The sequence below is a fragment of the Aspergillus ambiguus genome (genome assembly GCF_047715705.1).
Source record: "Aspergillus ambiguus strain CBS 117.58 unplaced genomic scaffold BDV59scaffold_31, whole genome shotgun sequence".
NCBI classification, from domain to species: Eukaryota; Fungi; Ascomycota; class Eurotiomycetes; order Eurotiales; family Aspergillaceae; genus Aspergillus; species Aspergillus ambiguus.
This window is the reverse complement of record NW_027395544.1, coordinates 107,135-127,700: the sequence shown is the minus strand read 5'-3', so window position 1 is coordinate 127,700 and position 20,566 is coordinate 107,135. Positions and strand designations below refer to the sequence as shown.

At 56.2% G+C, this 20,566-nt stretch overlaps 10 protein-coding genes across 10 annotated transcripts; 6 read left to right on the top strand and 4 right to left on the bottom strand.

The window, feature by feature from the left end:
• Window positions 1-224: 224 nt before the first annotated feature.
• BDV59DRAFT_209675 (major facilitator superfamily domain-containing protein) lies at window positions 225-3,281 on the top strand (the record flags this gene model as incomplete). Its single annotated transcript, XM_073695439.1, has 10 exons — window positions 225-305; window positions 362-470; window positions 530-679; window positions 736-1,409; window positions 1,458-1,523; window positions 1,570-1,655; window positions 1,701-1,895; window positions 2,148-2,643; window positions 2,709-2,928; window positions 2,980-3,281. 10 exons carry the CDS (start codon window positions 225-227, stop codon window positions 3,279-3,281), a joined length of 2,379 nt encoding a protein of 792 aa, XP_073545318.1.
• Window positions 3,282-3,321: 40 nt separating this feature from the next.
• Window positions 3,322-4,696, bottom strand: BDV59DRAFT_91229 (alpha/beta hydrolase). Its single transcript, XM_073697325.1, has 3 exons — window positions 4,282-4,696; window positions 3,542-4,207; window positions 3,322-3,492 (listed from the first exon to the last, which is right to left on the bottom strand). The coding sequence occupies exons 1-3, from the start codon at window positions 4,577-4,579 to the stop codon at window positions 3,425-3,427; spliced, it is 1,032 nt and encodes a 343-aa protein (XP_073545317.1). The 5' UTR covers window positions 4,580-4,696; the 3' UTR covers window positions 3,322-3,424.
• Window positions 4,697-4,877: 181 nt separating this feature from the next.
• BDV59DRAFT_204267 (FAD-dependent oxidoreductase) lies at window positions 4,878-6,194 on the top strand (the record flags this gene model as incomplete). The annotated part of the gene is made up of 3 exons (XM_073694429.1): window positions 4,878-4,943; window positions 4,993-5,890; window positions 5,953-6,194. The coding sequence occupies 3 exons, from the start codon at window positions 4,878-4,880 to the stop codon at window positions 6,192-6,194; spliced, it is 1,206 nt and encodes a 401-aa protein (XP_073545316.1).
• A 76-nt stretch (window positions 6,195-6,270) lies between these two features.
• BDV59DRAFT_91092 (glycoside hydrolase family 72 protein) lies at window positions 6,271-8,818 on the bottom strand. The gene is made up of 5 exons (XM_073697322.1): window positions 8,147-8,818; window positions 8,064-8,101; window positions 7,987-8,012; window positions 7,176-7,937; window positions 6,271-7,125 (listed from the first exon to the last, which is right to left on the bottom strand). Exons 1-5 carry the CDS (start codon window positions 8,216-8,218, stop codon window positions 6,425-6,427), a joined length of 1,599 nt encoding a protein of 532 aa, XP_073545315.1. The 5' UTR covers window positions 8,219-8,818; the 3' UTR covers window positions 6,271-6,424.
• A 177-nt stretch (window positions 8,819-8,995) lies between these two features.
• On the bottom strand, window positions 8,996-9,401 carry BDV59DRAFT_204265 (DUF2406 domain-containing protein; the record flags this gene model as incomplete). The annotated part of the gene is made up of 3 exons (XM_073694428.1): window positions 8,996-9,105; window positions 9,159-9,239; window positions 9,287-9,401. 3 exons carry the CDS (start codon window positions 9,399-9,401, stop codon window positions 8,996-8,998), a joined length of 306 nt encoding a protein of 101 aa, XP_073545314.1.
• A 917-nt stretch (window positions 9,402-10,318) lies between these two features.
• On the top strand, window positions 10,319-11,997 carry BDV59DRAFT_91106 (actin-related protein 2/3 complex subunit 2). Its single transcript, XM_073697323.1, has 4 exons — window positions 10,319-10,799; window positions 10,866-11,536; window positions 11,589-11,738; window positions 11,788-11,997. Exons 1-4 carry the CDS (start codon window positions 10,738-10,740, stop codon window positions 11,865-11,867), a joined length of 963 nt encoding a protein of 320 aa, XP_073545313.1. The 5' UTR covers window positions 10,319-10,737; the 3' UTR covers window positions 11,868-11,997.
• BDV59DRAFT_91107 (uncharacterized protein) lies at window positions 11,998-12,946 on the top strand. Its single transcript, XM_073697324.1, has one exon. It carries the CDS (start codon window positions 12,128-12,130, stop codon window positions 12,614-12,616), a length of 489 nt encoding a protein of 162 aa, XP_073545312.1. The 5' UTR covers window positions 11,998-12,127; the 3' UTR covers window positions 12,617-12,946.
• A 640-nt stretch (window positions 12,947-13,586) lies between these two features.
• On the top strand, window positions 13,587-14,778 carry BDV59DRAFT_204263 (F-box protein; the record flags this gene model as incomplete). The annotated part of the gene is made up of 2 exons (XM_073694427.1): window positions 13,587-14,582; window positions 14,632-14,778. 2 exons carry the CDS (start codon window positions 13,587-13,589, stop codon window positions 14,776-14,778), a joined length of 1,143 nt encoding a protein of 380 aa, XP_073545311.1.
• A 402-nt stretch (window positions 14,779-15,180) lies between these two features.
• On the top strand, window positions 15,181-19,781 carry BDV59DRAFT_194889 (uncharacterized protein; the record flags this gene model as incomplete). Its single annotated transcript, XM_073692468.1, has 9 exons — window positions 15,181-15,438; window positions 15,495-15,695; window positions 15,748-16,769; window positions 16,954-17,436; window positions 17,499-18,178; window positions 18,238-18,263; window positions 18,634-18,784; window positions 18,837-18,926; window positions 18,988-19,781. The coding sequence occupies 9 exons, from the start codon at window positions 15,181-15,183 to the stop codon at window positions 19,779-19,781; spliced, it is 3,705 nt and encodes a 1,234-aa protein (XP_073545310.1).
• A 129-nt stretch (window positions 19,782-19,910) lies between these two features.
• Window positions 19,911-20,353, bottom strand: BDV59DRAFT_184167 (COX assembly mitochondrial protein). Its single transcript, XM_073690643.1, has 2 exons — window positions 20,283-20,353; window positions 19,911-20,238 (listed from the first exon to the last, which is right to left on the bottom strand). Exons 1-2 carry the CDS (start codon window positions 20,314-20,316, stop codon window positions 19,997-19,999), a joined length of 276 nt encoding a protein of 91 aa, XP_073545309.1. The 5' UTR covers window positions 20,317-20,353; the 3' UTR covers window positions 19,911-19,996.
• Between the last annotated feature and the right edge of the window lie 213 nt (window positions 20,354-20,566).

Genomic DNA, 20,566 nt, shown 5'->3' with positions numbered 1-20,566 from the left:
TGAACGGCGTCCTGACTCTCCGCCGACGGCTCCCGCGCGCATAGGCTGGTCAACTTTTAATATCATGCCATTCCTGCTTCTCGTGCCACACACCCCTGATAAGTCCATTGATTGAAACCATGTCCTGCCCCAAAGACAAGGAAGCAGCAATCATGGACCCCAAGGATGAAAAGCTCCCCATCGATGACTACGCCGTCGGCGATCTGCATAATGACCGCGCCCTCATGCGTCGGATCGACTGGCGGATTTTGCCGATTATGTTCTTCACCTACTTCCTACAGTTTGTGGACAAGGTGTCGCTGAATGTAAGTGGCCTGTCGTAGGGTGCTGCCTGATGTACCTTCGTTAACACGGATGCTAGTATGCCAATGTGATGGGCCTGCAGGAAGATTTGGGGATGAGTGGGAATGACTTCTCCTGGCTGGCAACAGCATTCTTCATCGCCTATGCCGTGGCAGAAGTCCCTCAGGGTAAGGCGTTTCCATCCGATCCAGAACAGAAGAACCATGGTTAACGTGCTGCCATGAAGGTATTCTGCTACAAAAGTTCCCCATTACCAAAGTCCTCGGCGTCAATGTCTTCTGTTGGGGCGTATTGTTATGCTGCTCTGCAGCTGCACAGAACTTTGCAGGGATGTGTGCTGTGCGCACCCTACTAGGCATGATGGAAGCAGTCATTGGTATGTGTTTAACCTTCTCTGGAGCCTTCCTGGTCGAGACGATGCTTATTAGATAGCACCGGCCTTGACGATGTACACCAGTATGTGGTATACCCGTGCAGAATCCACTCCACGCTACGGTTTCTGGTACTGTGGATTGGGGTTCGGCCAGATTATTGGCGGTCTGATCTCATTCGGCGCTCAGCACGCACCGGCGAAGGCAACCTTCCATGGCTGGCGGATTATGTTCGTGGTAGTCGGAGTAGTCAACATCATCGTCTCCATCTTGGTGTTGTTCGTACTGCCAGAAAGCCCCGAAAAAGCCAAATTCCTGTCGGCGGCGGACCGCGAGCGCATCGCGCAACGGCTACGGGATGACCAAGCTGGTGTTGGCGATAAGGTTTTCCGCTGGGGATCGCTGGTAGAAGCGTTTGGCGACCTGCAGTCGTGGATGTTGGTGCTGTTGACAATTCTGATCACCATCCCCAGCGGTGTCATCACCACGTTCTCGTCCATCTTGATCTTGAACTTTGGCTACACATCAAAACAAAGTGCGCTATTAAACATGCCCTCTGGGGTTGTCAGCATTGTCTCGACCATGCTATCGTCGTATGCCATTTCCAAGGGCTACTCGCGGTGGTTGGCAATTGATGTCTTGTTAATTCCAACGCTACTGGGGTCGTGCATGATGTCGTTTCTGCCCAAGGACAACCAGGCGGGACTCCTGGTCGGCATCTACATGGTGAATACGGTGAGTTACACTGATCTGGGCAGTTACTATTGGGTACTGATTTAATAGACGGTGGCTCCTCTAGCTCTGATTTTTGCCTGGACTGGCGCCAATTTCAAGGGCTACACCATGAAGGTAATTCTCCCGAACAAAATCGATAGGATGGCTCTGACACAATCAGGTATCTGGAAGTACTCTAGTTTCCGCTGGCTTTAGCATCGCCAATATCATCGGTCCGCAAACCTTCCAGGCCAGAGATGCTCCTGCGTAAGTATACCCATATAGTCTGTCGAATCTTTCTGACAAGAGCAGATACATCCCCGCGAAGATCACCATTGTCGCCGTCAATGCAGCAGCCATCGTCATTTCCACCGCACTGCGTGTGATGTACGGCTTTCGCAACAAGCGAGCAGACCGACTGGGCACTCCAGCACGCAGTCTTTTGGAGGAGAAACTGGCGAAAGGCCGCGCGGAACATGGCGATGTGCATGACGATGTGGACTTCCGGTATGTGTACTAGGAGCCAGGCGCTCTATGGTTAATCAGGATGCTATTGTTATCAAATGTTGTACTCTGTATTCTGTATATAAGCACTAAGTCAAGGGATGGATTAATTGAGGAAATGACGATCGTAAACGAACTGTAGATACTATCTATCTATGCGACGGAAACCACCCCGGGTATCCACCAAAGAACATATAAACCGGTTCCTCCTCCAGTCCTAGATCGCGAAATGCTCCAAACCTCACAGATTTCCAGAATGAACCGAATCTTAGTGACCGGCGCCAACGGCTTCATCGCCGCCCACTGCATCGCCCTGCTTCTCCGCTCGGGCCTGGCAGTGCGGGCCACCGTCCGCTCAGCGCCAAAGGCCGCCGCCACCCGCGCCGCGCTGGCCACTGCGGGGGTCGAGAATCTCAGCCAGTTGGAGCTGGTCATCGTGCCAGATCCGACGGATCCCGCCCAGATCCGCCCCGCCGTCGCGAGCTGCCAGGGCGTGCTGCATCTGGCCAGCGCCTTCACCTATGACGCTGTGCCCGGGGAGTTTGAGGAGAAGTTGCTGCTGCCGGCCCTCAAGGGGACGACGGCCATCTGCGAGGCCGCCGCCCAGGAACCGGGAGTTAAGAAGCTGGTCATCATGTCGAGTTTTGCGGCGGTGTATGACGCGGCTTTGGGAATGCAGCCTGGTCGGGTGTACACCGAGCAGGACTGGAGCCCGTTGACCTATGAGGACGGGCGCGATGCATCGGTGGTGGTACGTGTCTTTGTTTTACTTTTCTTGTATATTGGGAGGTGTTGAAATGTGCTAATACGATGTAGCCTGCTGCCTACCGTGCCTCGAAAGTCATCGCCGAACGTGCCGCATGGGACTACGTCCGTGACCACAAAGTCTCGTACCAGCTGGTGACGCTGTGTCCCGGTATGGTGTTTGGAAAGATGATCCATCCCATCGAGTCATTGGCGCAGTTGAACGCCAGCAATCAGATTGTCTGGGAAGTTCTGAAAGGGGAGTCTGGCATTCCGCCAACTCGAGCCCCTGGTACATTCTCCTCTCCGTGCAAGACCTGCAGGATACTAATCAATGTAACAGTATGGATCGATGTCGAGGATCTTGCATTAACCTCGCTGAAGGCTCTAACGGTTGAGCTGCCGGGCCACGAGCGCTTCCTTGTCACGCAGGACTCGTACGACACACAGCAGATCGCGGATGTTGTGCGCGCAGCCCTGCCCGAGAAGCAAGCCCGTATTCCGGTCGGGGAGTCTGGCAAACGCATCCGCCATACACATTACTCGTGCGACTCAAGTAAGGTGCAGCGTATGCTGGGTGTGAAGTTCCGGCCGCTAGAGGAGAGTGTGGTGCCGTTGGCAAGACAATTGTACGCAATGGAGTAGAGGCTGTCTCGGACCATGGAAAAGAAATATTGAATAACGGGACTCGTCAAGTACATGTGCTATGTATGTTGCTGCGTGTAGATACAGATGATAGGGACAAAGTTACAAACTATGGACAAATTGTATATATACTTTTGGTCTATTCATGCGTGGAGGGTATTCTTGATATGCTGGGCCGTCATGTCGATGAACTCCTTCGCTTGCCAGAGATCTGGAGATCGTTAGCACAAAACTAATATCATCAATTCGGCTAAACGCACCTTTATCCATGTGCATGAACGGATGCGGCACGCCCTTGAACCGTTTCTGCACCACCTCGTTACCCGCCTCGACCAGCTTCTGCGCATAGGCCTCGCCCTCGTCGCGCAGCGGATCACATCCCGCCGTGTAGATCACCGTCTTGGGCAGGTTGGTGAAATCTGGAGCGTCCAGAGCATTCGCGTACCACGACACCGCCGCCTTCTGCTTCTCGCGGATGGCTGGGTCATCTGACAAGCTCTGCCACTTCAGAGTGTCGAACCACTTTAGGCGGGCCCAGTTGAGCGTGGGTGCATGCTCCATCTGCTGCATTGAAGGGAACGGCGAGTCCGCCGCCGTCGCATAGCGCGAGATATCGTCGATCACGGGGGTTCCGACGGCGACCAAACGCAGGGGAAGCCCAGCATCCCGAGCCAGATGCGCGCAGATCAGTGCAATGTTGCCGCCAGCAGACACGCCGCCGAGCGAGATCCGAGATACATCGATGTTGAACTTGCCCGTGCCCTCGCGGTGGATATACTGCAACGCCGCAAACGAATCCTGAATACCGATGGGGAAAGCGAGCTCCGGTACGAGGCGGTAGCCGACATCGATGACGCATACTTGCGCCTTGACAGCGAGGTGTTTACAGATGTGCGCTTCGGTGTCGAGGTCGCCGAGACCCCAGCCTGTTGCCGTTGCCTGTTAGCACCCGAGACGTTCCTCTTCGATCAGTTATCGGGTCCATTGCTTCAGTACATACCACCTCCGTGGAAGTCAATGTGGACAGGCCAGGGGCCTGGAGTGGCTGGCTCATACACCCGCACCGGGATCATCTCGCCCTGGTGGCCCGGTACACTCGCATCGTATACACGCCCGGGTTCCGGCGCGGGACCTGTGCCATACGAATACAGCACAGAGTACTTAGAGCGCAGAATTGACAGGTCAATGGGCTTGTTTGGGGTGTTGGCGACATGCTCATTGTAGAGCTTGATGAACACCGGGTCCAAATGAGGGAGGACGGAGGGATGGATGGGATTGAGAGCTTCGTGGCCGGTCATGATGATGGCTGTGCAATGGAAAGTCGTTTACAGTGCCCGACGAGAGATCCCGTCTGTCTCCGGCTGTTAAATACTGTGGAATCCGGCGATTATTCCTGCCCGTCGCACGGCATTAGCCGACGGGAGGTTCGTTGAGGGGAAATTAGGGCTTCTCTTCCCCGCAGTCTTATCTATGCGACGGTTCCGATACTCGGATAACGTCAAGAGGCCACTTCAACTCTTCATAAATAAAGTCGAACCAGACGGATTCTGATTCGATCATGCTCGTTTTCTTCACCCTCTACTGCGCTTCTTCACCATGGATCCCGTTCTGATTGTTGGCGCCGGCATCGTCGGTCTGACGCTGGGACAAGCCTTGAAGCAGGTATGCGGACTCCCTTATCGTATGCGCCTGGCAGGAACTGACAGCCTAGAAAAACATTCCCTTCGAGATCTACGAGCGCGACCCGAATCCCGACGCCCGCGGACAAGGCTGGGCGATTACTCTGCATTGGGCGCTGGAGTACATCCAGCAGATCCTACCTGCCGACACGCTGACCCGCATCCAGGATGTCCAGGTCGACCCGGACGTGGCTCGTCATGACAACGGCAACTTTCTCTTTATAAACTTAGCCACCGGTGATCCAGTATTCAAGATCCCGCCGTCGGTACGGTGGCGGGTCAACCGCGAAAAGACCCGCAAGGCGCTCCTCCACGGCATCGAGGACCACGTCCACTGGGACCACCGCGTGGTCGACCTCGACCTGTCCGTCAAAGACAAGACTTCGCTGGTGTTCGCGGACGGATCGCGAGTGACGGGCCGCATGGTTGTCGGTATTGAGGGCAGCCGGTCGATGGTGCGGCAGTTGCTTCGTCCGGACGCCTACAGCAACGTGCTTCTTCCCATCCGCTTCACTGGCGTGGCCGTTGATCTTACCCCGGACGAGATCAAGCCGCTGCGGTCAATGGACCCACTGCTCTTCCAGGGCTGTCATCCCAACACGGGGACGTTCTTCTGGTTCTCCATGCTCGAGACGCCAAGTGTGAACGGCACGGCTGGCACTGCGCACGAGCGGTTCCGCGCACAGATCTGCATGTCCTGGCCGGTGCATTCGGCCGAGGATGAAGTCGCCGAGACGGATGCCGCCCGATTGGCGAATATGAAGCGTCGTGCTGATGGGTTCGTCCCGTTCTTGTATGATACCGTCCAGCGGATCCCGGAAGGGACTCCCGTGCTGGAAATCAAACTGGCAGACTGGGAGTGTCTGGACTGGGATAACCAGGATGGCCGGGTGACACTGGCTGGTGATGCGGCGCATGCTATGACTATGTGTGAGTCTTCCATCTGATAAATTCCGTTTGGGGAAGCCCGACTGACCAGTCTATTCTTGTAGACCGCGGCGAAGCTGCCAACCATGGACTGCTGGACGCCTACTGGCTCGTCCATGCCATCGAAAAGATCTATTCGGGCAAAACGGACGCGAAGACAGCATTGGACGTGTACGAGAAGGAAATGAGACAGCGCACAAAGCGGGCGGTGAGGTTGAGTCGCCAGGCCTGTCGCGACGCACATGCTTGGGAGCAGTTGAATGAGACGTCGGCGATCTTGACGAAGCGGGCCATTGACGGTGCATGATTCCACATTCATGATTGTAGATACGATTTGTTACATAAATTCTAGTTGTATAATGCTGGGCATAGTTGGATATATTGTTCTCTTGACGAGCTTGGTGAAATCCTCCGTTTGTAAGGTAAATCCAGCATGGAATTCAGGCTAGCTAGCTCTCCGACTCGAGTGCGCATAGAGAAGTTATATTATCTATGAAAAGACCTAAAACGAGTGACTCGGAATGAGGATGCTCCACTCTACAGGAAGACCATACCCAGAGCAGCCACGGCGGCAGTCACAGCGTAGGCACCGAGCTGGAACGATCCCACAGTCACCATACTGCTAGCAGCCATAGGGGCGCCAGCGCCAGAGGAGCCGGACGAGCTAGCGGAGGCGGCGTCGGCGGTGCCGGTGGGCTTGGAGGTGACTGTGCCGGTGCCCGCAGTGCCGGCCTCCTTCATGAGCACGCTGCATGTTCCGGTGGCCTTGGTGGTAGCGGTAGTAGTGGCCGAACCGCCAAAGCTACAGGCCGAAGCCTGGGAGTTCTGCTCAGTGTAGTACTTGTTGAGGAGGAAGTTGAGCTGGGCCTTGGCATTGCACATGCCGTACGCGCCGTAGGTACCAGTCGTGCCGTTGGCAAACACCCCATCGCACTCGGTCATACCGCAGATCGTGCTGAATAAGTCACTGTATTTCGAGGTGGAGACCGAGTCCTTCACCACACAGGCGGCCGCTCCCGACATGCAGTCGCAGAGCTCCTCGTTCGGAGTTGGGGGCAGGGGAGTCTGGGTGGCTTGCCACTTGCTGTTGACGGCCGGACAGCTCTGCAGAGCGGTGTTGGTAGGCGTGTAAGACGCCTTGTTGGTACCCGACGGGGTGGCGCTGGCAATCTCACTGGAGTAGTAGGTGAAGTCGGCCAGCTTGCTGACGCTAGTGCTGTCAATGACAGAGACGAGACCTATATCATGAGCTGTTGATTCTAATGTGCCAGGGAAGTAAGTAACATACCGTAGTCGTTAGCCTCCTGGAAGTACATGTAGACGATACCACCGGACCACACATCGTTCATCTTGTCACCAAATAAGGCCTTCACCTCCGTGAACTTCCGGGGTTGCACATCGTTACAGCCGTACTCGGCGAAAAAGACAGGGACAGAGTAGTCGCGGAACTCGTTGGTACGCTCCTTATACCCCGACTCCGCGTAAGTCGAGTCACCGCACCAGGAGTAGATATTGTAGCCCCAGAAGTCGATACTGTCCTCACTGCTCTCACAGTTGAAGTAATCGGCCATATTCACGCGGATGGTGGAGTCGTCGTTGGTAGCGTATCCCACTCCCATGGTACGGTAGCCCTTTTCTTTGATGTAGGCCTTCATGTCACGGACTGCGGCCTTAACGAAGGCGCTGGCGTCCGTGGTGCCGACAGTGTTGGACACTTCGTTACCGGCGAAGAAACCCAGGGTGTTGTTGTATTGGGACAACTCGTCAATGACGCTGGTGTACCGGTTGTACAAACTGACCTCCCACCGAGGATCGTTACGATCAATCGACTGAGAAGGATCAGACAGGTCCGAGATGACATAGATGCCAGCATCGGCCAGCAATTGCATGCATTTGTCATGGTCGGCGGTCGGGTCGATAGCGTATACCCGGATCGTGTTGGTGTTCAGCTCCTGAAGGATAGGCACATCACGCTCACAGGCGGTAGCATCGGCCAGTGGATCTTTGTAGGTGTTGCTGCCAGAGGTTGTGCCGTTGCTGGAGTAGTCCTCTGAAGACAGATCAGTTACTGCTGGGGCGTGACTTTATAAGAGACCTACGCTGATAGGCAACGCCTCGAATGTAGCTGACGAAGTTAGCACAATGATTAAAACGGTTGACGGTCGTTGTCACGTACAATTGAGTGTTGTTGCTGGCATAGAAGAATTTCGAGCCCTACCCCGGTTAGTGAAAGAATTTTCACCAGCCAGAGACCTCTACCTTGATAATGATGGGATCAACCGCCAGAGCCGAGCCCAGCAGACTCGCTGCCACAGCCAAAGAAAGCTTCATAGTAAGATATCTATGTGTAAACGAGTGTCAATGAAAGAGTATCAAACGAATGACTGCCGACTAAAGGAAGCCCTCAGCCCACGGAACGGACAGACGACGCGGACATATATCCCGACGAAATTATCACCCCCGAGTAAAATTAGGCAACGGTATTCTTAGCAACGTCTGATTATGCTTTATCCGTAGCTACAGACGGTCTCTATTTTCCGCCCCGCTGCAGTGTTGAAGACGCGTCACCAGCCACGGACGACGGTGAAGTGCTTCCGCTGGAACAATACTAAAATTTGGCTAGCCATTAGAGTTGGCCATCGCGCAAGTCATCGGCCAGTCCGGATTCAATCAGCGGATCCTCGAGTCGTTAGCTAGATATTCGGCAGCCGGAATTAGTGGGACGGTAGTGGGTGGATGCGAGCGGACTGCTTCACGATGTATACACCGGTGTGTGGGTGATGTGGACGCCCTTATCTCCGAGCATGCTGATTGACTCGGGGTTAGCAAGTGGGGACACGTGTGGCGATTGATGATGAATATTTAAGAGGAACAGTCGGCTGGATAAGGTATTTATATTGAGGATTAGCGTGTGAGCGTTTACTTCTACCGTGATAGACCGGTATCTGATGGGATAACCCCAATGGGGAGAAATGGCATTAGAACAGGAAACACTATCGCTCGAAACAATTATTACGTTACATCGTGCCAGGGGTTTCAAAAAATCACATCGCAAACCCGATCAATCGATAAAATATACAACTGTGCTTTCCAGACGGGGGGGGGGCCTCAGCCGGCATTCTCCCGGCGACGGGCTTCGATGGCGGCATGAAACGATCGAATCGTATCCAATGGCCGCTCAAGTCGAGGTCGAGTGGGATTTGACAAATCCGGATCCGCTGTATTTGGTCAGTGAAGGATTCAAGGACATGATGATCCCGGCCGGACATACTGATCACTTTGCCCTCGGCATCGCGGTGCTGCATGGAGCGCAAGGAGAACATGTTGCTCTCGGCGGTTCCCATGTGAGACACTGGAGTGGTCAGCTGGGAGCGATGACAAGACAGCGGCACGACATACTAGGTTGAGCTTCGTTGAGGGCTTGATTGGGATCCGCCTTGCTCGACAGAGAAGATTTCTTGTCGTGGGACTTGATAGAGCCGGACTCTTTGCTAGAAGTTCGCGAGAAACCCATGGTGAACGTTCAATGTCACTGCAGGCAGTGGAATGAGTCGGTGAATAGATAGATGTGTTGACTGGTGTCAGAACCGGTGGAGTGGCGAGGAAGGGGTCTGGTATTATTATTTCTCATCCTTCCCGCAAGAAGCCGGCGGATGCATTCTATCCATTTCTGGGGGAATTTTTTTTAGAAGCAGGATCACGCAACTTCCACCAATGATGATGCGGTTCCTGCCGTGACGCGCTGCTATGACGCCAGCACCCCACTTAGCGGCATTTTTGGCGTTTTCCACTGGCGGAGAGAGCGCCAAGCTTCCATTAGCGCTGCACACCCAAGGCTTAGCCAGGGCCGGCTATCCAATCATCTGCCAGGCCTTCCATCCTAAAAGAGACAGCGTACGCAAGCAAGTGGCAACTACAATCACCACAAACTGCAGGGGCATCGCGACGCAACGGGAATGTCCCTCTTCGGGATTGGCTGAATTCCTTCCTGTTCCTGGCGATGCTGCCTAGATTCAGGGGCCCCTGCGATTCCTCCCGCTTTGGGATGCCTTGTCATCATCGATTGATTAATCCACGTCCCCCCCATCCACCTCGCGCGGACCTCCCGCGTGTCAGTCTCCACCGATGATGAACTGATAACCGGTTACTGGTGATTGACGAACTGCCAGGTCGATCTCTTCTATGTATAGTCCTCGGGAGGTCGGCCATGGGAAGCACGCTCTCCTTGACTCACTTGGGATGGAATCCGGTGAATCCCGAAAGTAACCCAATTCCTGCCAAGGCCGCCATCGTTCTGGGCATCTGACGCAGCCCTTGCGAGGTATCAGGGGGGAAGAATGTGATTCTTCTTCACGTGGTTGGTGACAGCTGATGTTGGAATCTGGTTATGTCATCGGATTTCTGTCCTCGGCTGAGTGCCTCCTATGTGCAAGATCTCTGTTCGTATTTCAGGACATAGCTATAGGAGCAATCATCTGTCTTGGTTAGGGAGGTGGAACGGTATGCGACTTAATATCTTTTATGCATGCGTGCTCTGTTAAGTACGCAATATATATATCCATGCACAAGATCATCGCCATCACCGTCTTCAATACACCAACACTATAAATCGTTCATTCAAGACAACTCTACCTATCAATATCCAAATAAACGATGATCGTGTTCCGAGCCATGTTCATCGTTCTGAACCCTTGCAGCTACCCGCTGAGTCAGCATCACATGACCACCGCTACGTAACCACCAACTTGGGCAACCTCCATGAATGATATCAACCTGCGGACTCCACAACAACCACATCCTCCCGTTCGTTTCCCTTCGACCCATCGAATTGATTGCATGGGACCGTCACCATGCTTCTCCTCGACTATCACAACGTCCTGATCCAGTCCCTCCTGACGGAGCGGTTCTCAGGGTATCGCTTCTCACTCCCTATCCTCCCCCGCATCCCACACTGACAGCTTGTTTGATTACCCCCCAGAGCCCCGCCGGTCTCAATCGATCAGATCGTCTCCGACTTCGATGGAGTTACCTTTCACATCTCGACCCCCGAATCCAAGACCCAGATCCTCATCTCCCTCAATGTCAAATGCTTCCGCGAGCTTGTTCAGTACGGTGCCCAGCAGGTACTGGAGCGGGAATATGGTCCTTACATCGTGGCTCCGGAGCCCGGCTATGACTTCTCCGTACTGATCGATTTGGAGAATCTTCCTGCTGAGCAGGAGGCCCGCGAGGAGCTTATCATGAAGCTCGCCCTGATGAAGCGGAACGCCATGGCTGCGCCCTTCGAGCGGGCCTTCGACGAGTTCGCCAAGTTGTCCGAGGAAGCATCGCGATACACGTCAGAGTCAGCGCCCCAGGGTGTCAAGGACGGAGGCGAAGTCATGGCGATCCACTATCGTGAGGAGGAAGCCATTTACATCAAGGCCGGGTCGGATCGGGTAACGGTCATCTTCAGCACCGTCTTCCGGGAAGAGACCGATCGCATCTTTGGGAAAGTGTTCCTGCAGGAGTTTGTCGACGCCCGTCGTCGTGTCTTGACTCTGCAAAACGCCCCTCAGGTGTTGTTCCGCAATGATCCCCCTCTGGAACTGGAGGGCGTGCCCGGCCTCCAGAAGAGTGCCGAGGACAAGATCAGCTATGTCACTTTCGGTGAATCCTGCCGTCTTGCTTGTGCCATTCTCTGTCGCTGACTGTTGGACAGTTCTGTTCCCGCGTCATTTGACCCCCCAGCGCCGCTATGAAAACATCTCCCACATCCAAATTTTCCGCGACTACTTCCACTACCACATCAAGGCCTCGAAGGCCTACATCCACACTCGAATGCGCAAGAGAACGGCCGACTTCCTCCAGGGTGAGTGCGACCGCAGACACTTCGAGAACCGCCTACTAACGCAGGATAGTTCTCAACCGTGCCCGACCCGAGAACGAGGAGCGCGAAAGGAAGACTGCCAGTGGCCGGACGTTCCGGGTGCAGGGATAGAAGAGCGTTCGTCAATCACAAGACCCGTCGTACGTGGGCACGACTCAGCCAGTCGGTGCAGGATGCTGTATAGATTGAAGCCCACGTTTCGTTATTACTGCTCTCGTGCCGAGAATCTTACTTTACTCCCATGTCAATACAATCGAATGCAACCATGACCCATGAAGCCTAATCCCGGCAACATCCACCGTAGATGAAACCCAGATGCATCCTACTTCACCGCCAGCCTGAGGATTCTTTGTTCTTCGGCCTTCCCTTGCATGGATGACTCCTCCATCAATTTGTCATTAGCCGCTGCACTAGCGATTAGTTGCTCGTCCGCGTCCACGGGAATAAGCAACAAGAGACGCTCTCGAACTCCTTATTGGGGCTTCGGCCTGCCCATGCGATGGGTCATGGCCAACAATACCTTACTAGACCAGTCACTAGGGTCAGCAAACACGCTCCGGCTGCATCTAAGATCAACATCTGACCCTCCTCAGCCTCAGCTTCTCCCTGTGGATTGGCTGGACGGTCCCGGGGGTTTGGTTCCATGTCGCACGGTCGCTGTAAGGGAGATGGATCCGGGCTTTTGCTTCCTCGGGCTCCTTTCCGTTGAGGCTATCCTGCTCCCCAGTGGATCCGGATACGCGGGACGCACGCATGTTGGTCGACAGGAGACGTCTCCCAGCCAGGGGGTCCTTGGGTTGTCCGTCCCGTCCCAAGCCAAGTTCCCTCCATCCGGTTTTGATCTTCATCCTTCTGCATGATTGCTTTTCCCGACAGACGGGATACCCGCTGCATTGGGCGGGCCCAAGGCCAAGGGGTGGGAATTCGGGTCCACGTCAGATCGGTGTGTCCGTAGTACATATCGACTAAATCTCTGGCAGTTTATAAACGGGACATCCAGCTCAGCAACCCCCCTGTCTTGAACCGCACAGACGCCGTGGCAGAGGTCATTCAAACGCCTCCCCTGGTGGCACCCAATGAGTCAAATCCTCGAGAACACTTCCCATCAATCCGAATCGTGTGCTTGTCCTACCGGCCTCGTGCAGCTCTCATTTCCCTCCACGCAGATGGAACCATAGGCAGGGTTCAGCTCAGTCGCGACATGAGGTCCACGACATCCGGCGAGGATCGATCCAGTACGTCCAGCTCTCATTCCTGGCCGACTCGGCCGGTGTCAGATTGCACACGTGCAGTCGAGAAGATCCAGACGGTTGGGAAACATTCTGCCCAACTCTATTTTTATATCGGTTGCCTTTCCCGGTGCCACCAGGCTGATTGCCTGGAGATGACTTCATTTGTCTCCCACCGCGGCGACAGCCCTGTTCAGTGAAGAAATCAAAAACTATGTGAGTTGCTAGTTTCGTCATCGCCGTGACGGCTTTCTGTTTTCTTCGTCCCACTGTGTCCGTTAACGTTGGGGGAGTGGGTTTCTTCTCAATATATCGATCCCACCAGACTCTCCGGTACCATGGCGCCCCTTTCCTTTTCCGGCATTTTGTTCCCCTAGTCAAGGATAATGGTATCATGAGGTCGTGGAATTCCCGGTCATGCTGGGAAGACCTGGAGACCTACATCACTTCGCCACTGTTGTTGTTCTCGGACATCTCGCCGTCGTCGATCCCAGTGTTGCTAGATGTATGTACTGATATCTGCCAGCAACATAACCCTATAATTCACCGGACATCACCAGCACGCAAAGTGAGGAGAAGCGAGGTTTTAATTTCGACCGCCATGGCCGACAGGATCAGCCGTCTCCCGCTGGAGTTAGTCTTGCACATACTCTCCTACCTCCCGTTCGACGCCCTCCTGTCGTTCGGGGCGACGTCCCGCACCAACTATCGCTGCCACATTCTCGGACTCAAACGGTTACGGCTTGGAGTCTTCGAACGGCGCGTCCACTCCATGATCTCCTGTCTCCAGGCTGGATGGGCGACCGCCGATCAAGTGGGCAGCGGTCTCGACACCGAAGATATCGGACGGGACTACATCGTCTCAGTGATCCAGCCGCGCACACGCCTCCCGACGCCCGACCTCCCCAGTCGGAGCTCCTTTAGCCCATCGAAGGATCCCCGACGACGGATCCCGGCCCCCGGAGCGCGGGGGACGCGGGCGCGCACGCACGAGCAGATGGTGCGGCTCCAGAACCGGATCTTCGCGCGGGTCGTGAACCGGTACGGCCCGTCGTTGGTGAAGCTGGAGTTTATGGCGTACGATCTGGACGCGGAGGGGGCGCAGGCGCTGGGCACGCAGTGCCGAAATTCGCTACGACATCTGGCGCTGCGGTTCGAGCACCAGCACATCCGCGACGGCAACATGCGGCCGAGCACGTGGCTGCACCCGGCGCCGTCGAGTCCCGCGTGGAACATGCTGCTCGGGATTGGCAGCCACGAGCATCTGGGCGTGTTCGGGCTGGAGACGCTCATCCTGGAGCGGGCAGGCATCACGGCGTGGCAGCTGATGACGCTGGTGCGGCGGAATCCCCGGCTGAGGACGTTGAAGCTGCGGACGTGCCGTGGGGCGCAGCCCGAGTTTCTGAATTGGCTGGGTGGGATCGAGAAGGACCCGGAGGCGAAGGAGGACGAGGCTGTCCCTGGGCAGCGACTGGAGACGCTCTGGCTGGAGCATTGTCATCGACTGTTGCCAGAGTCTGTCGGAGAGTACGCGTTTTTGCCCGAGGAGGACTGTGACGCTGGGTTGGAGTGGGTTCGTGGGTTGAAGAACCTGAAGGTGTGTATGACATTTCCCTGCAGGGTGCTTCGATGAGCTAACGAGACAGTCTCTGTCGTTCAACGAGTGCATGAACATCCCGTCAGAGTATGTCGAGCGGGCGAACAAGGTGGTTTGGAATATTCCTGAGGTTATCCTGCCGTATTCGCTGGAGGCTGAGAGCTCTTCGATCGAGGTCGACCCGACGCTGCGGTAGGATTGTTCAATGATGCTACGACTACTCGTGATACCGGAAAGGTAATATGATGACTATGAGAAGTTCAGAGGATAGCTGGTTCTTTTGACCTTGAAGATGTGACTCGGTATAGCGGCACAGACGTGTAGTTTAATATTACACAGGAAGAATGAGCAGCAGGCTGTTCATGGCCTGATTCTTACATTAATATTACCCGACATTTTATACCATATGAGTGTCACTCGTACTCAAAGTGGTAGAATGTATGGCCTGAGGATGTAGATGTTCTATACCTCCGTAGGATGATGTATGTGTATACTTCTGTTCCTCATTCACTCAACCCCTCTACTTCTCTCCCTCTCGTCTTTTCTCTTCTTTCCTCCTTCCACAACACCATCCTGCCTCCACTCCATATCCATCACCATGGGCGTCTTCCATCTCTGGGAGCTGACGCTCCGCAAGCTCTTCCCCAAACGAACGACGCGCAACCGCAACAACAGCGTCCAGACTGGCGAGACCTTCTTCTCCTTCGATTCCTACAATACCGCCCATACAGCCAGAAGTGAGCACGCGGATGGCTTCTACATGTACTCGCAGGACCTCCTGGAACAGGAAGCGAGACGACGTGAGGCGTTGCAGCTGCGGAAATCCGACAGCAGCCAAATCTCCTACTCATCTGCAGTAAGCATGTGACGTCCAAGACTGACTGTCCTGGCGACTGATATACGACCATACAGCACATGTCTATCCCTCGTCCCCCTCTCCCTTACACTGTCAGCTCGCCTGACTGGGATATCTTCTCGGACGCGGTCAAATATCTCGACCGTGCACCGGAGGAGGACATCATCGACTGGGTCTACAGTGTGCTGTCGGTCTTTTCGCGCGTCTACGCCGTGGCTAAGATCGTGGCCAGCATTCTCCTACACTATGGCATCGAGGTCTGTCGCCCATAGAATGGCTCGAGTGCATGCATATCTGACACACGAGCAGCTCGAAGAGTCCCCCGACAGCATCCTGACGCACATCTGCCACGCAGAGCAAATCGCAACATCCGACTCGGTCGTCGACCTCGTGGACGCCGTGGAGAATCTATACTACTCATTATATGCACGACTCATGCTGGAGATCGCCAACGTGGACCTGTGCATCACCTCCGAGTTCGACCTGAGCAATCTGTCGCCCAAGAAGCCCAAGGGCATTGTCCTCCCCGAACCAACCCATCTCCTGAAGATCTACCTCTGCTGCCGGGAGATCCTCGACGCGCCCACCGTCTGCAGGGACCCTAATCTCAAGCTCATCAGCCAGTACCAGATCGCCTACATCCAGCGCGCGATGGACCGGACCACCGCGGCCGGCGGGCTCTTCCTCCACGACTTCCTCGGCTACCGGGCCAGCGTGATGAGTGTGCTGGCAAACCGAACGTCGTCCTTTCATCAGCGCTGGGACGGCGAACCGACGTACGCAATACCGCCGGCCGAGCTCCTCACCACGCTCTCGGAGAAGTACCTCGCCGTCGTACCCCAGACGGCGGCGGCGATGATCGACCCGGTGCTGCCGGCGACGGAGCAACTCCCCTTTGTGCCACGAGACAGCGTCGATCCGGAGACGTGGGAGCGCGGACTCATCAAGGCCCATCGACAGGCGACGTTGGCGAGGCTGGAGAAACGGGCGATTGGGGAGGTGCGTCGCGACGATCCCCGTCGACCGCTCCAGGACTACGTATGCGAGCGCCAGTGCGTGTGTCGGTCAACGTGCAGTTGTGCGTCGGCCTGTACCGCGGACCCGGAACGGGCCTGTCCGTGTGCGGAACGGGTGATACGGGTCGCGATCGCGAGACACCGACAGGGACGGGGCACGGTGGACTTCGGGACACGATGCAGCAGCCTCGCCAAGGCGATCTTTGAGGGAGCGGCGGCGATCCGGCGCGATGTGGACGAGTTTGAGATTGCGGTGGAGCTGGACGGGGCGCTGGAGGTGTTTGCGAGGGAGCTGGCGAGAGAGCGAGAGGAGAGGTAAGGAGTGACTCAGTCGACTGACATGGTGATGATAGCTACGGCGTAGGTGGTGGACTACTGCCTCTGCCTGTGATAAAATACCAGCAGGTAATATGCATGACAACCCAACCGTTTCGTCCACCAACTCTAAGATTTCTTCCTTGTGATCGATCCACCACGGACTCACCCCAGTTTTTAAAAGACCAGCAGGGCAAAGGGAAGAGTCTTTCTCCATCGACCCAGAGTCCACTTCCTCTGTCAGGGCCATGGTGCCCGCTGCGACGCCGCTGACCGTCTCCTTCCGACGATCGTTGTCGACCGCAGTACCAGCAGTATCGACTCGTTTCTACACCGTCTGGCCCTCCTACGGCATCACCACCCCGGTCCCTGATCGGCCTCATCGGCTGGATGGCTCTCGTTCGCCCTTCTGCTTCCAGACCGGCTATGCCCTCTGCGCCAAACGCCCGTCGCGCCCCTTCCCCCCACCGTTCCTGTCTCCGCCGTCATCTTCCTTCTCCGATCCGCTCACTACCCACTACCAAAGCCAGGATAAGAGATTATCCGTGCGTGGGGAACTCGTCCGTGGCCTGAACAACGGCGACGATGCCATCCTCGTGGCGGATAGTTTCCTCGCTGTGAATGACGGCGTGGGCGCCTGGGCCACCAAGCCCCGGGGACACGCTGCGTATGTGATCCCACCCCGTCAGATTTTGCCGCCCCTTCTGCTAACGCAGCCTGGATCCCCAGTCTCTGGTCCCGGTTACTCCTACACTACTGGGCCCTAGAAGTCGAACGGGCGCTTGACGCCACCGATGCGAGCGATCCTCTCGACCCCGTCGAATACCTCCAACGCGCCTACGAAGAGACCACCCGCGCCACCACCTCCCCCAGCGAATGGTACGGCACCACCACCTCCGTGACCGCCCTCCTCCACTACACCCGTGACGCCGCGGCGGGGGGTGCGCCCCGGCCCCGGCTGTACGTGACGAACCTGGGGGACTGCAAGGTCCTGGTGGTGCGGCCGCGCGAGGAGACGGTGCTCTTCCGCACGCATGAACAGTGGCACTGGTTCGACTGTCCAATGCAGCTGGGGACGAACAGCGTGGACACGCCGCGCAAGGATGCGGTGCTGTCGTGCATTGACCTCGAGGAGGGCGACGTCGTGCTGGCCGTGTCGGACGGCGTGCTGGACAACCTGTGGGAACACGAGGTGCTCACCATCACGCTGGAGAGTCTCCAGAAGTGGGACCAGGGGCGGTACGACCGCCGCGAGCTGGAGTGGGCGCCGCCGGCGGCGTTGGCGGAGGAGCGCATGGTGTTTGTTGCGCGCGAGCTGCTGAAGGCGGCGTTGAACGTGGCGCAGGATCCCTTCGCGGAGAGCCCGTACATGGAGAAGGCCATCGAAGAGGGACTGGCCATTGAGGGTGGTGAGTTTTTCATTCTGCCTGGTGCTTGTGGATGCCGTGGTGACTGACGATGTGTGCAGGCAAGATGGACGATATCAGCGTGGTGGTCGGGGCTTGTCGACGGCGAGAAGGCTGACCCGGTCGACTACCGATGTCTACATGTCCTAACCCATTTTTCTATTGATTCATGCGGAGACATGAATCGGTTGCACGATGTGCAGAACCCCGACGATGCCCCGGTCCGGCTCGACGCGACGGACGCTCACGTCCGATAGATCGATGCTGAGATGCATCCATACGTACATACATACCGATACAGCCACAGACGGGACGACATGGTCGTCTATAATACATCATAATCATCAATCCGCATGCACATCGTAGAGATGACCGTAGTAGCTCGTCGGGAGTATAGATCCATTACCGGATACGGAAAAGAAGACCTACCGCCCGGCAGAATCAAAATCAAAAAAAAGTTTCCGCTTCAACAGCTTCATCTTCCTCTCTCTTCATCTTTCCTTCCCCTCGACCCAGACACAATGCGCGCCAAACGCTCAAAGAAGTACCGCAAGCTCATGCACCAGTATGAGCTGGCCTTTGGATTCCGCGAGCCCTACCAAGTCCTCGGTACTCCTCCCATACACCCTCCTCCAACAATCCCATACTAACCACGGCACAGTGGACTCCAACTTCCTCCACGCCGTCCATGCTTTCAAAATGGACCTCATCCCCGCGCTGGAACGCACTCTCCAAGGCAAAGTGAAGCCTCGTATGTCGCCCCAAGCCACGCCCACACCCACAACAGACCCCCCAACTAACCCCAACGATAGTTCTCACCAAATGCTCACTCGCAGCCATCATGGCCACGCAACCCACCAACCCACGCACCAACACTCCATTCCGACCCGCCCATCTTCCCCCGCCGACAATCCTCCCTCTCCGCCACTGCTCGCACAACGACTCCGACGCCCCCATCGACGAAACCTCCTGTCTGCTCTCGCTCCTGTCGCCCTCGGCCGACGCCAAGCGCAACAAGGAGCACTACACGCTCGCGACGGCCGACCCGCCCATGCCCAAGGAAACGGCCACGACGAAGCCGTCGCAGGCAGCCGCCGCCGGCCGCAAGCGCAAACGCGGCGAGGCGGAGGTCCGCGCGGAGGCGGCGCTGCAGCGGGCGCGCACCCTCCGCGCCAGTGCGCGCGCCATCCCCGGCGTGCCGATCGTGTATGTCAAGCGGTCGGTGATGATCCTGGAGCCGATGAGCTCGCTGTCGGAGGGGTTGCGGGAGGGGTACGAGATGGGGAAGTTCCGGGCGGGGCTGAATGACGAGGAGAAGACCGCTGGCGGGGAAAAGACGGCAAAAAAGAAGGCGAAGAAGGTGAAGGGGCCGAATCCGCTGAGCGTGAAGAAGCCCAAGAAGCGGGCGGTCGAGAAGCCGGCCGCGGGGGAGCGGCGGAGGGACGAGGAGTCGCAGGCGCAGGCGCAGGCGCCGTCGCGGGAGGGTGAGGTGGAGGACCCGGCGCCGAAGCCGAAGAGACGCCGCAGACATCATCGGTCGAAGGCGGACGAGGGCGCGGGTGGTGATGATGATGGCCCGCCGGTGGAGGCTGCTGCGGAGGAGTGATGCGGTTGGGTTTGGGACGGCGTTTGGGAAAAGCATCCGTGATATATATCTAGACAAGATGGTTTGTTGTATGCGCTGGATATCTATGCATGCCATGTCCATGCCTACGGTGTGGTTTTCGACAGCGTATGTAGAAGTATGCGTGTAATTGAGTCGATAGGAACAGAAACACCAACGCCACAGCCCAATGCAACATATTGTACAGTCACCGTTGATCATTTCTCCGCCGACGACCCCGTGTTCCACCCGTTCTCAAACGCCTTCTCGTCCGCCCAGATCTTCTCGATGCGCTTGCGGTTCTCGCGCGCCTGGTCCCGGTTGCGTTTGGCCCGCGCATACCGCTCCTGTGACAGACATTTGTTCACCTCACGCTTGATGTCGTTGCAGTTGCCCATGGCCTTGTGGAGGAAGCCGCGAGCGTGGCATTCGTCGAGGGCGGTCATGATTTCCTCGCAGTCTGGGGAGTCAGCCGCATTCGCGGGACAGGACGGGGAAACTCACTGGCATTGTGAGGGGTGTGCAGATGGGAATGCATGGTGAGGGCTGTGGGTGAGTTGCAGGAGTAGATGTAGATGTGGATGTAAATGGAGAGAGGGAAAGGGAAATCTCCGCTCCGAATCCCCGCCGGGCGGTGAGCGAACGGGTGAATTCTGCCGGGCGGAAACATCCCCCTCAAAGAAAAAAAAAATCAACCCAACAATCGGTTGATCATCGTTCAATCCGCCTGCAATCGGGCGATTACTTTCATTTGCATTTCTTTCTCATTCCTTCAATTGGGTGCATAG

What these genes read in the sequence shown, in the direction of transcription:
- BDV59DRAFT_91107 (XM_073697324.1), top strand. Translation starts at nt 12,128, where the DNA reads ATGGATGACTCCTCCATCAATTTGTCATTAGCCGCTGCACTAGCGATT.
- BDV59DRAFT_91106 (XM_073697323.1), top strand. Translation starts at nt 10,738, where the DNA reads ATGCTTCTCCTCGACTATCACAACGTCCTGATCCAGTCCCTCCTGACG. An exon ending in CTGACGGAGCGGTTCTCAGG is followed by an intron (nt 10,800 to 10,865) that starts GTATCGCTTCTC and finishes ATTACCCCCCAG; the next exon opens with AGCCCCGCCGGTCTCAATCG. An exon ending in GATCAGCTATGTCACTTTCG is followed by an intron (nt 11,537 to 11,588) that starts GTGAATCCTGCC and finishes ACTGTTGGACAG; the next exon opens with TTCTGTTCCCGCGTCATTTG.
- BDV59DRAFT_184167 (XM_073690643.1), bottom strand. Translation starts at nt 20,316, where the DNA reads ATGCATTCCCATCTGCACACCCCTCACAATGCCA. An exon ending in GCACACCCCTCACAATGCCA is followed by an intron (nt 20,239 to 20,282) that starts GTGAGTTTCCCC and finishes CTGACTCCCCAG; the next exon opens with ACTGCGAGGAAATCATGACC.
- BDV59DRAFT_91229 (XM_073697325.1), bottom strand. Translation starts at nt 4,579, where the DNA reads ATGACCGGCCACGAAGCTCTCAATCCCATCCATCCCTCCGTCCTCCCT. An exon ending in CATTGACTTCCACGGAGGTG is followed by an intron (nt 4,208 to 4,281) that starts GTATGTACTGAA and finishes CAACGGCAACAG; the next exon opens with GCTGGGGTCTCGGCGACCTC. An exon ending in GTTCATGCACATGGATAAAG is followed by an intron (nt 3,493 to 3,541) that starts GTGCGTTTAGCC and finishes AACGATCTCCAG; the next exon opens with ATCTCTGGCAAGCGAAGGAG.
- BDV59DRAFT_91092 (XM_073697322.1), bottom strand. Translation starts at nt 8,218, where the DNA reads ATGAAGCTTTCTTTGGCTGTGGCAGCGAGTCTGCTGGGCTCGGCTCTG. An exon ending in TTGATCCCATCATTATCAAG is followed by an intron (nt 8,102 to 8,146) that starts GTAGAGGTCTCT and finishes TAACCGGGGTAG; the next exon opens with GGCTCGAAATTCTTCTATGC. An exon ending in GCCAGCAACAACACTCAATT is followed by an intron (nt 8,013 to 8,063) that starts GTACGTGACAAC and finishes TAACTTCGTCAG; the next exon opens with CTACATTCGAGGCGTTGCCT.